This window comes from Schistocerca cancellata, chromosome 2 (genome assembly GCF_023864275.1).
Source record: "Schistocerca cancellata isolate TAMUIC-IGC-003103 chromosome 2, iqSchCanc2.1, whole genome shotgun sequence".
Lineage (NCBI taxonomy): Eukaryota > Metazoa > Arthropoda > Insecta > Orthoptera > Acrididae > Schistocerca > Schistocerca cancellata.
Genome location: NC_064627.1, coordinates 1,114,488,316 through 1,114,505,355, shown reverse-complemented (window position 1 = coordinate 1,114,505,355; position 17,040 = coordinate 1,114,488,316). Strand labels below are relative to the sequence as shown.

Here is a 17,040-nt window from a genome sequence, read left to right as displayed (position 1 = left end):
GGAAATCTGAAATGATACATTTACTTACTATCAGTTAAAATTGCCTTACATTGATTAAAATGGGCACAATATTTGAAACAGTTTGATAGTAAAGTGTGTAAAGTGCCAAGCTATTAGGCTGAGTGACGTGGGCATGATCCCTGTGTGATGGAACTTTTTTATTTTTGGTCTACTTTTACTTTTGGTAACAGCTTGAAACCACCATTATGTTGGTTATAAAATAGACAACAAAGTGAGGAAAAGCAATTGATTTCATATTTAATATGTAGCAGCCACATGCAAATTTATATATAATATTGAGATTTATTACTTTTACAGTGACGGCCATTGTAGAAACTCTAGCAGCATAAATTATTCTTGCTCCATAAGCATTGTATGAAGGATACCTTGCCACAAAAGTCTTTCATTTTCAACAAAGTTAAGGCGGAAAGTAAAACCACTGCCATTTTAACAGATGGTAAGTAAATTCATCTCATCTGCTTTTTGGGGATGATATCCCCTGTACAAAGACCTCCCAAGCTGAATGGCTTTAAAATGAGATAGCTGGGACCTTAAACCAAACCACCATTCAGTCTGTTCTTCAGTCCCCTTGCCCAGCCTCTGTCCTCCCCTTGTGAGAAAAACTGTTACATGAAATTTGTTTTTATAGGGTGCCAAAATAAATGAGTTACAGTGTATGAATGAGGAAACATAGTTTCATAAAAGACAAACTACATTAGATTTTAAAGAAAGGGAAAAAGTGGCCAGTATGATTTATTTAGACAAAATACAGTTTTATACATACTATGCTGTGAATAGATGATGGCACAGTGGTAGTGACCAAGAAAAATTGTCAAATAAGTGTCGGCCCACATTTCTACACAGTACATTGACATACAGACATATAGCCTGTAACAGTGCTCAACTTGTAAGAAGAGTACAGTTTTAGTCCTCCTATCTGTTTCTCTAGCCTTAGATGACAGTGCTGCCACCATGGCCAGGCTTGCCAGGTAACAGTATTATCAGAATGTTGACAAAGGGATCTGATGTTGTTATGCCTATAACCAGGCATTATTGTTAGGTGCAGGTTTTCACTGTATCCTCAATAGGTATGTACAATGAAAAAGACTGCATTGGTGTGCATGCACATGCATAAAATTGGACCCGTGTTTAATGTTGGCACACTATGACATTCATAATGTACATGATGCATTGTTCATATTTGATACATAATAAATCTAGTAGATATTAGAACTGTTTTTTACTTATGTTTCTAGCATCTCCCCGAGGGCGTGCTGGTGAGGTACAGGAAAGAAGAGTTAGTATGCGGTTACATAGAAGTGCCACCGGTGGAGCACCAAATGTTTCCACATCAGACCTGACAAATACACGCAATCCTGATGTGTCTAAGCAGACCAAGTGAGTACCATAATTGGTGCTGCATACAGCCACTAATGGCTTCAAATCGTTTGTTTCACGCTAATGTGGCTCTTGTGTGTGTTTGTTTTGGAAGCGCCAACGTGGCTCAGATGGCTCCACCAGTCCCAACGGGGCTGAGCCCCGGGGGAGGAGGGGCCGCAGGGGGGGGAGGAGGCTCTGCTCATAGAGGGAGCTTGTCCAAGGATAGCATCGTGCGACATACCAAGAAATGAAAGATTGGTGTTATTGATACTAAAACTGTGATCAAAAAGCCATTGTATTGAGTCAAACAGTTGTCTGCTCCCTCAATAAATGCTTTGATTATTCAGTATGACAGTCTGAACTGAAAGGTATGAATTCCTCTCATGGGGTTTGGGAGCATATGCTGGAGGCGGATGTGTTGGAAGTTGAGCCTGTGAGTACAAGCAGCTCTCAGTTGTGTTGCCTATGTGATGTCTGTGAAGTTTGATAACTATCATCTGGAGGAATATTACATCAATATGTGCACTGTGTTGGTAAAAAAACTGATTAAATCAACAGAATTATTAGTAAAAAGATTACTGGAAAAATACCCACTTTGGGTGAAGGTTGTCTACAAGAAATATGTTTAAAAAGACTTTAAAAAAATTACCCACCTTGCATTTTATAAGAAACATGCCTTTGTAATTTTAAATGTGAATTTTGGCAAAATCAATTGTGTATTGCAATTTCTGCGAGAGAATGGAGCTGTTGTGTAAGGAGAATGAGTCTGCTGTCAGGACATCTCTCTCTCTCTCTCTCTCTCTCTCTCTCTCTCTCTCTCATGTGCGTTTGTGTGCCTGCATGTGTAAAGAGTGGTGTGTGTGTGTGTGTGTGTGTGTGTGTGTGTGTGTGTGTCCAAAGTTGTCTATGTTTTGTTTCATACACATATGAAGCAGCTGATATCTCATACAGAAATGAAATATGTTTTAATGTTTTTATGTAGATATATTTTATTCTTTAATTAAACTAGTCATTCACTCCCTTCATGTTATTTGACTTCCGTGCAGCAGAGAGAAATTTAATGAGCCAAGCTGTCTATGGCTGACATCTAAATAACAGAATTTTTGTAATGCGATTTCCACTAGTTCTTGTTGTTGAGAAGCACCAGAAAACAAAGAAACCATCTTTTTTCCAGTTACCTAGAGTCAGACACATGGACATAGCGATATTGAAATATAATTCCTAATTTTTATTTATATTCTAGAGATTGTGTCTTGTTTAATTGTTTATAAACATTTTTGTATGTGATATATTTTAATTATTGTTCTACACAATTATTTTGTATTTTTGCATTGCAGAAGCAATGTTCATAACATTTCCTAGCACCAGTTCTGTGTTTTAAGTTACAGAGAAAATTTTGAATACTAGAATAGTTATCCGTGTAATGAATGATGTGAACCTTCCCCTTGCTCTTAGGTATTATTGCCTTTGCTACAAAAATTACATTTCAATTGCCTGTAACAGATGGAATGTATTTATCCAAGCTATTTTCAGAACTGCTTATTATAAGGAACAATAACAATTTTGCACTAACTACATTGTAAGACTGATTCCTGATACAGTGGTGTTGTTGTAGAAATTTGGTTTTAATAATGGAAAATTGTTTGAATAGGTGTGTATATAAATTAAAATTTGTATGTATTGTGTGCTTTGTAAATTGTTCATGTTATACGTATTGCCTTTGAGAACGTAGAAAATGCTAGTTATATCATTTAGACAGTGTGGTTGTTGGATGTTGAAAAATAATTCTGCAAAAAGAACTTCTTAGTTTATTCCCTTATTATCAAAATAAATTCTGCAACCAATCATTTAAAAACTGTTGTGAGAACAGTTTCAGGTTTAAATGTCCTGTGTGTGTGTGTGTGTGTGTGTGTGTGTGTGTGTGTGTGTGTGTGTGGGCGCGCGCATGCATGTGTGCGCACTCTGTTATAATACATTTTCGGTGTGGCCTGCAGATATTTCTTTTTCCTCCAAATAGAAAAGGAGTACTAGAACTATGCACTAAAATTAATTTGGTTCCAAACTGGAGCCTGGTGATTCTGACTTGACATTTACACAATAACCTTAAGATTCTGACCAAAGACTTCATTCCTTAGAGAACAGAGAATTTAAAATACGGTACCCTTCATATAGATACATATGTATTGTGTGGAGCCTGTGGTTTTGTAAAAATCTCATTATGTTTAACACTGTCAAGAATGGTAACTAGTCCCTCATATTTCATAAAGTGTATTGTCTCATTCTGTTTATGGGAACAAACTACTCTGGCTGTTTAATACTTCTTTTTTTTTTTTTTTTTTTTTTTTTGTGGAAGCTCGAGCCCTTGGAAGTGGGATGTGCTGTATTATCACCTGTATGCAAAGGTGTCCGCGACAGGGGCACTTGCACTCTCCCCTTCCCTCCTTGAATCTGGGATACAGAGTTTTCATTCATATATTGAGTGGATACCCAATTCTCTGGGATAGAATAAGGTTTGTGTATCACCTATAAAATTTGATTCTTATGGCATGACATCTCAAAACTGACCACCTCATTTATAAAAGAAATGCTGATTTTTAGAGTCTCAACATCCACTCCCCACTGCTTGGAAAAATTTCAGTGAATACCCATGTCTGTAAGTGACTGATATGGACATTTCATCACACGTTAAGAGAGATGTTTACATTAAAGTTGCACTGAAGCAAGCAAGGAGTCAAAAATTGTGTATTTGTGTAGCTAAATCTGTGCAATTGCTTGTTAGTTTTCCAGTGTCAAAAGTTGTTACACATCAACATCATTAAATTTTCATAAAGAAATAAGATTGAAATGCCTCATGCACTTCTGTTAGTTATAAAAGGAATTTAAATTTTCCTTCAATAGGACAGTATCTATTATGAAAGAGAAAATTTGGCAGAAAAATGAGAACTTATGAGACAGGCAATAAACTACACAGACTGTTGAAGAAAGATCCCTCAGTCTTATTTGATGTTTCAGTTTGCAGCTTTTTAAGAACTGTAGCATTTTCTTAGAATGTATTCTGCCTACCCAGTCATCACCATCAAAATCTCTTAAATGTATTCGGAGTTACAACTGCAGCAGAATCTTGCAACAGTTATCATTAAAATCACATTACTCTCTCTCATGACTAATTTCTTGGTCTATACATCTTTACCATCAAAATTATTTCTCAGATTTTATCAGTATATGATATCAGTGTGGTGTTTATTGGTATTTTCAGCTGCCACTTAAGGCTAAATAAAATTCTTTCAGTCATCTACACTGCAATACTTTCTTCTGCATATCTTTTACGATGCAGTGTTCTTGAAATTGTTGATAGTTACATTAATATAATGAAATATCTGGTATGTTAACTTAATTTAACGTATTGAATATGTAATTTCTGATTACTTGTGACCTCCTCCTTCGATGCCAAAAAATAAAATGTTGGCTATTGATCTTTTTCCTGAAAATTTTTTAAGTTGTAAACTGCTTATTTCTGTTATGTTGGTGGTAAAAATACTGAAATCCAGTTGATACTAGTGATGTCTATTGAGACAGCTGTTTGACTGCAATCTGACAGAGGTTATTTGTTCAGCACATAATTGTAGAAAAATATCTTTTTGCCCAATTAGATGATTCTGTGTACCTGACACTGTTTACAGCAGTGAATGGATCATGCAGCCCACATGTGGCATTTCATCACATGTACCATTTTTAAGAGAATTATAGGTCTTTAAGCAAGAAATGATAGTGAACACACTCACAGCTAAACATAGGGCTTTTTGACTTTGCTTTGAGATTTTTTAAAGTCTGCTAGTCAGTATAAAGTGCACTCACTTCAGTGAGATATATCTCCAACTTATTGCTTTAAAATTATGATTTTCATAAATTGTGTGCAAACAATTTTCATCTTTCTGCAGACTCCACCTGAAATTCCCACTAAGTTATCAAATAGTCATTTGCTCAAGTAATTAATATTCAAAACACCTAACTGATGATTAAACATAATGTTAAAGTGGATGTCTGTAATTGTCTGATTTTTTGGGGTTTGGTAGTGTGTTTTTTGGGGGTCTAGTCAGATTTATATAAAGTTGAATCATCAGCTTGACTGGATACCCAAAAGTGTTTTGCCTGTTAACTCATATTGACATTCATTATTGAGTCAGGGGTAGTCAACTTTGTTTACCTACTGCCAGCTTCTGTATCTTTATTGATTGTAAAATTTTCTAGCTGACCACCACTTCAACAGTAATGTTGATTTATGTAATAGAGAAGTAACTTTATTTTGTAAGATTTATAAAGCAGAGTTAAAGCATGTAATAATAATTACTTACCAAATATTTTATCCCAAAATTTTAAGAAAACCTAATGAAAATGTTTTTAAAAACCATACCACCCATCATGAAAGCTGTAACGCCCACTAGTGGATGGTAGAGACTAGGTCGACTACCATTGAGTTAGACAGTACTGTACAAAGACTGTCACAGTGGAAGTAATCTATTATTATTTTCCTCTGTCCATGTAAGTAGTACTGTACAATAACTCCAATTCTGGACTAGTTTGCAACAAATGTTGTAGTTTTGTTTGGATAATTTCATGTTAAAAAAAGTGTTTCAAAAATCATTGTATTAAAATGCATACATGGGAATTTCAGCACTGCTGTATCAGTGGTACGTTTTGTAGTAATATCACCTGATAAATACAGGCAGATGAATGTTAGGTAACAGTTTACAGTACAATTTGAAATCAAAATTAGGTACAAACTTCATATTCTTCACATGTAAGATTAATTTTTTGGAGGTGGAAATTTGTCCTACTGAGGTCATGTTTAATGAGAATAAAAAATAATCTCCCATGCCATGGCTGTTAGCCATAAATTCAGTGCACATTCTAAGGTATTCAGATTAGTGAATTAAAGATGACAACTCTTCAATGTAATCACTGGCCTTCATATATAAATGCCTTCATTGCAATAATGAGCTGCCTAAAAATCGGTGCATCAGTAGTATATATATCTCAGAGCATTAGCCACTGATTCATAGAATTTTAAAGTGACATGTAGCATCAAAAACATCACCAGATGTCTTACTCTGATTTCAACTAGAGGCTTTTGAAACCACAGCTAAACATTTCACTTTTTTTGCCACTTACGAGAAACTTGTTGTCAGTGATCAGTCTGGTCACAGTTTATTCAATCGTCTTACAAACTGATGCTGAACATTAACTGGAAGTGCTGAGACAAATGTTTGAGTGACACGGCCCCATAAAGAAGAAGAGAGATTTAATAGTTGCACCTGATTAACGTGGTTTGGAATGAGTTAAAGTACTGAATTTCCTCACACATAAAAGGAAATTGCCCTTGCCTATCAACACGATTTTGATGACAATGTAAATACAATCTTAGGTTGGAATATAATGACCCAACATGAATAAAATATCTGTGTGACTGCTGATTAACAGTCAGTTTCAGGTACATATGTAGCTTAATGTGAGAATGTCAAGGAAATGTGTAGGAGTTTTATAATTTTTAAGTACAGTATTTAATTAACAGTTCTTCAGTTGAAAAAAGACAAACTTTTGCACTGACAACTGACTGTCAGACAAAAGACAAAGCTTTTGAGAAAATTGATTCATATGTTCTTAAGCATCTTCTTAACAAAAATATTACCCCAAATTTGCTGATGTTAGTATCCTTTTCAGTTACTGGGCAAGGTAAGAGTAGCTTCTAAGCTGGACATCATTCTCAGCTAAAATCTTTTACTGCTACAGATGTCACCTCTGCATTCCATGATGAGGGCAAATTTTGTTATGACTGTATTGTTCGCCAAATGCTGCGCCTGTGGTGAGAGATGGCCTTCCAACCAGTATGAAATACTCATCAGATTTTGCAAGAACTATTAGGTGAAAAAAATTGATTTTTGCACATCTTTCAGTCTGATATCTTCACTTGATAGAGATCTGTGTTGCTCTTCGTTATACGTCATGCTTACTGCAATGCATCAAATTAAGTAAAACATTGAATGAAATTTTAAAGAACTTGCAGAGGTAAAAACACATTGTGTATGGTTGATTTTACTCATACAGTTGCACTGAATGAAATGTAGATAAGATATTGAAATTCTGTTTAAAATTGAGAGCAGAATGATATCTCACATTGTTCTAGAGTTATTAGGTTTTGTATCTGACAGACAGTCATGTGCCACATGCCCATTGACATCCTTCCGCACCATGAATCATGTTGTTATAATTCTCATACCTCGTAAATGATGCAAGATATTGAAATGAGGCTTTTTGCAAATGATGGCAGGCAATGAGACATGTATGTTGTATGTTAAATACATGCAACGTTTTTATTCACTGGCGAAGTAGCTTGTCCAGAGCACTGAGAAATTGGTGAATCAGGACGCATACAGATGTCCATAGCGCTGTAGGGAAACCAAGTGACACGTGTGTACATGTCCACAGCACCACGGGAACAACGTAGCAGGACGTGTAAACATATCCACAACAGTGAAAGGGTCGAAAACCTTCATTTGTGAATGTGAGAGAGCATATTAAAAAACTAAAGTTGTAAGATTTAAGGCTCACAAAAAGCCCTCTCCAGATACATAGGGAAATAAAACTGTTTCATTTTTTCATTATTGTGTAGACGGGCTAGATATCTTGACAGGAAATCTGGTGAACAGTTAATTTAGTTTCTATATCATGGTTTGGGATTTTAATGGGAAACTCTATGAACATAGACTGAGAAATAAGATAGAACTTTGATATCCAAGTACAATCATATGCAGTGCCTCTCAGGGCAGTTCTGATTATTCTTTTATGTTTTCGCATTTCAGTGAAATTTTATCACGTTTAAATGGCAGATGGCTATATGCGTGCGTGAGAGGGAGAGATTCAGTTATAAAGTTGCTCCATGTATGCATTTGTTGGGTCTTTGACTGATTGGTCTGTAAAATAATGACCATGTTTTTAATATTATGAAAAGTATGGATTGCTACTCACATATGTCAAAGGTGCTGAGCTGCAGATAGGCACAATACAAGACCATCAAACAAGTAAACTTGCAGCCAAAAAGACCTTCATCAGAATTGGATCTACCCATGCACGTACACGTGTGCATTCACAAACACAACTCGCACATGCATGACCACAGTCATGCCAGGCTAGCCAGAGAAAGAGAGAGAGAGAGAGGGAGTGTGTGTGTGTGTGTGTGTGTGTGTGTGTGTGTGTGTGTTCCAAAGGAGACCTTTTTATCAAAAAAACTTACTTGTTTGACAGTATTCTGTTGTGCCTGTCTTTCCTGACTCAACATCTCTGCTATATGGTAAGTAGCAATCTATTCTTTTCATAATATTGCCACTATTCCATCCTGGATTTTCATTGTGTGACCACGTTTTCATTTATATCTTATTGATTTAGAAATACATATAATTAATGGGAGACACTTTTACAGTATGGAAGTGCATTTGCAAACTGGAAAATCACCCACCAGTTGGATAAAACATGACAACATAGTCTTAATTGTGCCCCATTTGCAGAAATATTTTAAGTAGTTTCTGCTAAGATTATTTAAGTGGTAATTGAGATCTTGTAGTATTGTTCATTTGGGTATCTAAAATTTACACTAAAATACTTTTGAATCCAGGATGCACCATTTCTCAACAATCACATGCAGAAAATTGTTCTCAGTACCTCTGAAAAACCAATGGACCTGTTGCTATATAACTTTATGGGTAGCCTACAGTAAACCTTTTCACAAAATTGAAGGGGGAGAAAAAAAAAAGATTTCGTATAGTCATCCTCTCCTTGTTGTTAAGCAAGAATCAATTGTGGCATTGTTAGACTCACTGGTGGTATCTCAGTGTATTTTCCTGTAAACAAAGTATTTCCATTGTAAGTGGGTACTGTGGATGATTTTTGTATGTGCTTGTGCATGTTGTTAAGAGAGAGGTGGTGATGAAGTGAAATAGGATAAGTGTTAGAACTGGAACAAGGTATTTTTTACTGAATATTGTCGTGGTTTCTGCCAACCTTATCATCCTCATTAGATAGTGGTGCACCATCTAACAATCGGGAATTTTGCTTGAGCAGATATCATTCTCCAGCCAGCTAAATTCTTGTGTGAAAACTTTGTCTTGTGTAGGATTCAAATTGGCTAGCTGCTTTTAGGTTAATCATATCATGCTGCTGCACGTTAATGACTTCAAGTGTTAATATTTTGTTAAGGGTCTTAGAATCCAATACAGATGACTGATAAATTTCCACTCAGCTTCACCATTTGGGCTTGTGATCAAAAACTATTATTTTATGCACAGTATACTGAAGATTGTAATTAGATTGCTAATGATGAAGTCTGAAATTGCATTTTTAATGTATGTTACTGAGTAACTTTATGAGCTGATGAAACTCACACTTTTCCTTCGTGTGGCTGGTTTCAAGGTTAACAGAAATAGATTTTATGGAAAGATTCGTCATTGGTAGTCATACTTGTCATGAGACTATTCATGTACGTTCACAAAACAAGACTGACTAATTCATTTTTTGTGAATAGGGAAGACTTTTGTTGCATTGTGTATACAGTAGTTATTCTCCTACATTTTGTGTTAGAGCTAATTGTATTTTAGTGCAGGTTTGCTGTCATTTCTCTTTGTATGTTGCTGGCAAACAATCTCAAATTAGTTACTGTTCACCTAACAAAATTTACAAATTTTCTGTCCAATAAAAGAGATACCCTAGAAATTATGTGAACCACGCACCTGCTGAAATTTTCCTTTTCTTCATAATCATTACCAAAAAGAATGTGTCATTGGTACAAAAGTGAGTTGTAGACAGTTGTTACCAGCTAAATGGTATGTATAGATTGGCTAAAAGTTGTTTTATCTTAAGTAAAAGAAGGAAATGATAGTATTAAGTTCTTCATACTCTCGGTATCAGTAGAAAAAAGATATGTCTGGCAGTACAGAGTATTGTGTGAAAGGAAGGTGCAGTTATTCAGAAGTGTTTACATTTTTATTTTAAATGTACCAAAAATATCTTTATAAAGACAGGCATGAGACACTTTCAGTAGAATACAGTCTTCAGTATTCCATTACAAGCAGTTTCATTCATATAGCTGCAGTGTCTGTCGTCTGCCACAAATAACACAACCATTGTATCAGTATGTTGTATCCAGAAAATGGAAGTTGTTTTGGTTGTAATAAATTACACTATCCTTTCAAATGTTAAAAAGGTCATGATTTTCAAAAGCCTCTTATAATTATACACTGTTTTAAAATAATTCTAAAAGGAAATGTATAAACTCTTCAGCTATACTATAACTCTGAGTTTTAATTTTTTTCTTTTTTTCCAATTTGTATGAGATATCACGCTGTTAAATTACATTAGATCGAAGATGTTAAGCTGTCCTGTAGTATCTGATGCTGCCTCATCTCTTAGAGTTTGGTGAAGAATAGGTAAACTTCCTTGCGTGTAATATGTGTAAGATATGGATGTGCAACTGATGCTGCGTAAAAATAGGTTGTAATAGTGAACTGTTCAAATTATTATTTAATCATAACTGAATGCTCCAGTTTCTTGTAAAGTTTTTGCATTTCAATATGTGGCTGTGTTGTTTTTTCTCATTACTTATTCTTTAAATTCTCCCAGGAGCTGTTTTTCATTAATAAAACATGCAGAATCTTTTAGCAGATCCTGTAAACCTTAAACTCCAGTAATACCTTCTTTCTTTTATGGCCTATAGGTACTAAAAATAAAATTAAATGAACAAAGGAGCCTTTACGCCCTCTGGCTTTTCTTCATTTGAAATCTGTATGGAACATTAGTCATTAATCTTCCACATTGCCATATTAGGTTTCTTGTGGAGGGTTGTGTTATACATTGTGATTGTGTGTGTGTGTGTGTGTGTGTGTGTGTGTGTGTGTGTGTGTGTGAGACTTTGATGTGCTAAAATGACTGTTAAAACTTTTGTACATTTTTGAACATGAAATGAAATGATGCTAGAATGATTGTAAGTAAGGAAATGAATAGCTCATATGAGTGAGTGTATATTTAAATTTTGTAATTTGTTTTTCCATTTGTTGATTAATGAATAATTTTTATATATATTCATAATCTATATAATATGGTACGAATTGTCTGTGTAAATAGATAAATAAACAAGGAATTTACAAGAATATAGCAGGAAGTCATTTTACCATCAACTGCTTGAGTGCCCCAACAAACAAAGTTTCTCTGTGCCACATTATAATGAAAATGGCTTTGTTCTTCACTCATTTGTGTATTCTTTCTTGATATAAGTATTTTACTGGTTTTGTATATTTTGCTTATTTTCCAAAAGTCCAGGTACCTGTGATAAACTTGTTACTTCAGTTGTGAATCCTGGAATCACAGTTAATTAATTCAAGGTGGAAATTCATAGTTAAAATTGCATATAAAAATAAAATTCAAGCATCAATAAAGAAGAATATTAAAATTCAGTTCTTACTGAACATTCATTGATCAAAAAGGACGTTGTTATGTAAAGATTTATATCAGTTTACAAATACTTCATTACATATTGCAGGATAAACAGTGATTACAGCCTTCGGCATTAGAAATGAAAAGTAAAAAATAAGAAATTACCGAGTTTTATAAATGAGAATTTCTATCATAACAACAGCGCTGATGTAGTGTTGGAGTGTTGGTAGATTTCTACAACTATATTGGAAACAATAATACTAAAATTTTCGAATGCCCCCCCACCCACACAAAATGCAAATGTGATATGCACATTAAACATAAATCAGGGTGACTGAAAGGAGATATGAACACCATTCCTTCCTAATACAAAACTAATGCCTTTTTTTACATCCACTTCAGAGGATATGTTTTTTGCAACACTTGTATGACAACCTACCAAATAAAGTTTGCTGATAACATCATAGCCATAGTTAAAGCAATAAAACAGAAAATTGTCCAATGTAAATTAGTTTGGTGTGCTACTCCTTGCAGTTGTCATCTGAATTAGAAAATATTTGTCACTGTAGATAGGAACTAAACAGACATTGAGCCATTTGTACCACAGATGTATGACGAGTTTGTTACCCAAATATGTCCAGAGTGCAGAATTTCAGCTGATGTTGGCTAAGTAAGATCTGTCAACTACCCTTAAAATGCACTTTGAAGCATGCCGTATGCTGAGTACACACACACACACACACACACACACACACACACACACACACACACACACACACACTTTTCTGATAGCAACAATTTTCTTCGATCACATGGGCTGAATTGTAGATGATCCCCCGTTATTACCTTGACTCCTTATCTCATTTAAATGGACCAGTTTACTTAGTTATTGTTTCCTGTGTCATTGGGCACTGTCTTTATGTTGTCTGCAACAGCATTTAGTTTCAACTTAATAGTGCACTAGCCCACTTTTGTGTCTGATACCCAAATATCCTATTAATAGATTTGGAAAGGGAGGTCCTGTTCCTACAAGCATCACAGAATCTTAGTATTCTGGATTTGTTTTCCTGGGACTACATGTAGAAGCTGACGTGTGAAACTGCAACTGAAATTTATAAGGAGCTTATGTCTTAGTACTGTAACTGCCAGTCTCAATTTTGCATTGGACACCGGGGATGTATATGTGTTACAGGAAAAGTTTTTGCACTGTAGTTATGCTGCAATTGGTAGTCCCCACATTGAACAATTGCACAGAACTGGGAGTTGCTTCTAGGGGGCTTAAATTGTTTCATATAAATAAAAATGTTCCTTATATGCTACTGATTTCTTGTCTCGAAAGATTCGACTTTTGGTCTTTTACTACCTGTATAAGAAAGTGTAAGAAAAAAAGAGGTGATAATGAATAAGATTCAAATGAAGACATGTTACAAAATTCAGGGTATTTCATAATAAATTTGTGGCAATATTTCTAAGCTGTTTTCAAAAATTTGAACAGAGATTCAGTTTAAATAAAAGTAAAGTGTGGATAACTAAAAGTGTCAGGAAAATATTGCACAATGTAAAGAATATTATACAAAAGTTACTCCAGTGGAATTTGCTCAGCAAAGTTTTGCATCATATGTATATCTGTGAATGTGGTGTGGTCTTAGGTTCAAGGGGAGCAGTAAATGAAAGAATTAGCCTTGTGAAACTAATAAATAATGATAATATAATAATAATAGGTAGGTGCACAAGTTCTTAGCATTTTTCCATAAGTGTAATAAACTTACAACTGAGACTTTAATCATCAATAATATATTTTCCTCCACAATTTACAACAGTCTGCAAACACTGGGAAGGGGGGGGGGGGGGGGGTTAACTTCTCAATTTGTGACAGTAGAAATCTTGTGGTTTTGAGGAGACAGTGGACTTTCATGCGGAAAGAAAGTTCCTTAAAGGTTGTTTGATAGAGAGTAGAAAAGATGATAATCTGGGGTGCAAGATCAGGCGAATGAGGTGAATGTGGAATTACTTCTCAATCCAACTCCTGTATAGTGTTTTTTGTCAGTCTAGCAGAATGTGGCCAGGCATTATTGTGGAGTAGCATAACTTCAAGCAGTCTTGCTGGTGGTGGTTCTTGAATTGCATGTGCAGTTTGTTGTTGACAATAAATGTCAGCAGTGATGGTTACACATCGGGGCAGCAGTTCACAGTACACCACATCGTTGCTGTTCCACTAGATGCATAACATTATCATTTTTGGATTCACACATGTCTTTGGACTGGGGGATTGCTACTTTGTTTGAGGTCAACCATTCCTTTCTTTTTCTTATGTTGTCACCAGTAATGGTACGGGATAGGAATGGTTGGTGTTCTTCATGAGCCAACTGATGAAGAGCAAGTAGAGATGCTCATATTGCCACCTGCTGATTTTTGTGATTTTGGCTTGGAGCATGCAGCACCTGTTTACCCAATTTTTGAACCTTCCCCATTGCATGCAAATGTCGCACAATGCTGAAATGATCACTGTTCATCACATTTGCCAGTTCTCAAGTACACTGATGTGGATCATTGTGGATTAATGTGTTTAAATGATCTTCATCGAATCCTGAAGGTCTTCCTGAATGTTGACGGTTACAAATATCAAAAGGATTCTTCTTAAAATGAGAGAACCATTTTCTTATTGTGTTCTGTCCAGTGGCACTATCCTGAAACACAGCAGGAATGTTTGTGTGCGCCTCCACTGCTATCATCCCTCTACTGAACAGAAACATAAGAATATGTCAGAAAGGTTCTGATTTCTCCACTTGGCACATCATTTTCTAGCATCCACAGCTCCTCTCTCTCTCTCTCTCTCTCTCTCTCTCTCTCTCTGGATGACAATATGGAAATTCAAATAGCCACAGTGAACTACAAATAAAAAAACTGCAATCGATAAATAGGCCCATACCAACATACAAAACAGAAACACTACAAACTTATACTCCAACCTAATAATAATAATAACACTGTGAAATGAAACAAAACAGTAGCTTAAATAAAGGCAGTTGTGAAGACAAAATCTGCTATTCCATAACATTCATTATTGTATTGCTCCAACCCGTGTTTTGTAACATGCTGGGATCCTTGCTTGACAAACTGTCCACAAATTGATCAGAACATTACTGCTCAGTGGTGACTGAAGAAAAGTTCAAAAGCCAAGATCAGTAAAAAATCATTTTATTGGATGACAGGTTTCGACAGAGTTATGCTGTCATCATCGGATCTTGTACTTTTGAATTTTTGCAACATCTTATCCATCACTGTTACACATCACTACACACTGCATATGAGGCCCCCATTACCTTGAAGATCGCTATACATCAGCATGTTAGATGTAAGTAATGATCTTGGTAGTTGGGTGTACATATGCAGTATGAAGTGAAGTGTCTTGTAAAACTGATGCATATGTTGTAAGAATTCAAAAACATAAGATCTGATGATTACAGCATAGCTCTGTCGAAACTGTTCCAATAAACAGCTTTTTTAATGACCTTGGCTTTTCTTCAATTACCATACATTGTAGATCCCCCCCGGCTGACAGTGTCAGGAATAAATAAATTACTGCTCAAGCCTGACCGACTGTTACATTTGCCCTCCTGAGATCATCCAGTGTGAGAGGAGGATTCCTGCGTCAAAGCTCTGTGAGTTTCAACTGGTCCCCAGCATGCTCAATCACGTTCCTGTCAGCATTTATTGGAGGCCATTTGAATTTGGTTGGTTGCTCCCTCTCATATGGATGTGTTCACCAGGTGGACACAGTCTGAATGTGCATTATCATCTTGAAAGATTAAACCATCATCCAAATCGCAGAAGCTGAACAGTAGTTTGGAGCAGCTAGTACCGATACTGCACAGCCCTCAATTTATGTTTGTTAGCAATGAGAGGCGTTGCATGTGTACATTTTACCAACCTAAGTCATGATTGACCCACCTCTCTGGTGAAGCTGCGGGGCTGCAGCCTGAATTGTGCTCTGACACAACATACCACTGTGAAGGTCATGGCAAAGTGTGTTACCCATTGCACCAGTTAGTAAAGCAGCTTCCTGTACCACTCACATATTTAGTGTGGGAAGAATGATTTCTTAGGCACCCCTAATCACACTGCCTCCGTGATCTGTATGGGAGTGATTTTTAGAGGGTCATGTATTTCTCACAGAAGCTGGATCTCCAAACTTTCTGATTTATGATTAGATTTTCACTGCAGACTTTGTGCCAGTCTTCGTGTGCCTGCCAGTTCATTTTTTCCACAATTTCTGTGACACTCTCTCATGGGTTAGAGAAACCCGTGACCATTTGTGCTGCTCTTTTTTTGTATGCATTCAGTAACTTCTGAGAGTCCCGTTTGGCATGGGTCCCATAGGCTTGAGAAATATTCTTGAATGGATTATATGAGTGTATCACAAGCAATCTTCTTTGTAGACAGTTTCCATTTTCGTGATATCCCACCAATGAACTGAAAACTCCCATCTCCCTTACATAGGACTGAGCGTATGTAATTCAATTTCATACCCTTACAAATTGTTACGTTGTATGAGTTACCAGTTCGAATTGTGACTCATTGATAATGTAGTCAAAGGGCACTACATTTTTAATTAACTAAGTAATTTTACATTTCTAAACATTTACACCAAGTTGCCAGTCATTGTACCAATTTGAAAACTTATCAATATCTGATTGAAGATTTATGCTGTTTTTTTCAAGTAATAATTAATTACAGGTAACTGCACCATCTGCAAGAAGTCTGAAGTTGCCATCAGTCTTCTCTTCCTGGTCATTAATAAAAAACATTAACATTGAGTGGCCCAATACTCTTACCTGGAGCACATCAAAAGTTATTTACGTATTTATTGACAGCTGTCAATCCAGGATAACTTCCTGCATCCTCTCTACCATGAAATCCCTAACCCAATCACAAATTTAATGTGATTCTCCTTACAACCATACTTTCAGTGATAAATGTCGGTGTAGTACAGAGTCAAATGATTTTCAGAAGTCTATAAATACGGCATCTGCCTGATGGCCTGGACCCTTGGCTTTCAGGAAGCTATGTGCGAAAAACAGGTTGGGTTTAACATGACCAATGTTTTTGCAGATCATGCTGGTCAGTATGGAGGATGTTACTCTGTTCAAAATACCTCATTACATTTGAACTTCAAATATATCA

At 35.9% G+C, this 17,040-nt stretch overlaps 1 protein-coding gene across 2 annotated transcripts in view; it reads left to right on the top strand.

Moving 5' to 3' along the window:
- Window positions 1-17,040, top strand: part of LOC126163141 (casein kinase I-like) — a 182,948-nt gene that overhangs the window by 111,423 nt on the left and 54,485 nt on the right. The window contains exons 9-10 of one of the 2 annotated variants that reach the window (XM_049920065.1): window positions 1,257-1,398; window positions 1,493-11,332. In XM_049920065.1, coding sequence (XP_049776022.1) covers window positions 1,257-1,398; window positions 1,493-1,631 — 281 coding nt within the window. In that variant the 3' untranslated portion in view covers window positions 1,632-11,332. Of the gene's footprint in view, window positions 1-1,256; window positions 1,399-1,492; window positions 11,333-17,040 lie in introns of those variants that run through there. The other variant, XM_049920066.1, reaches the window with a different exon arrangement.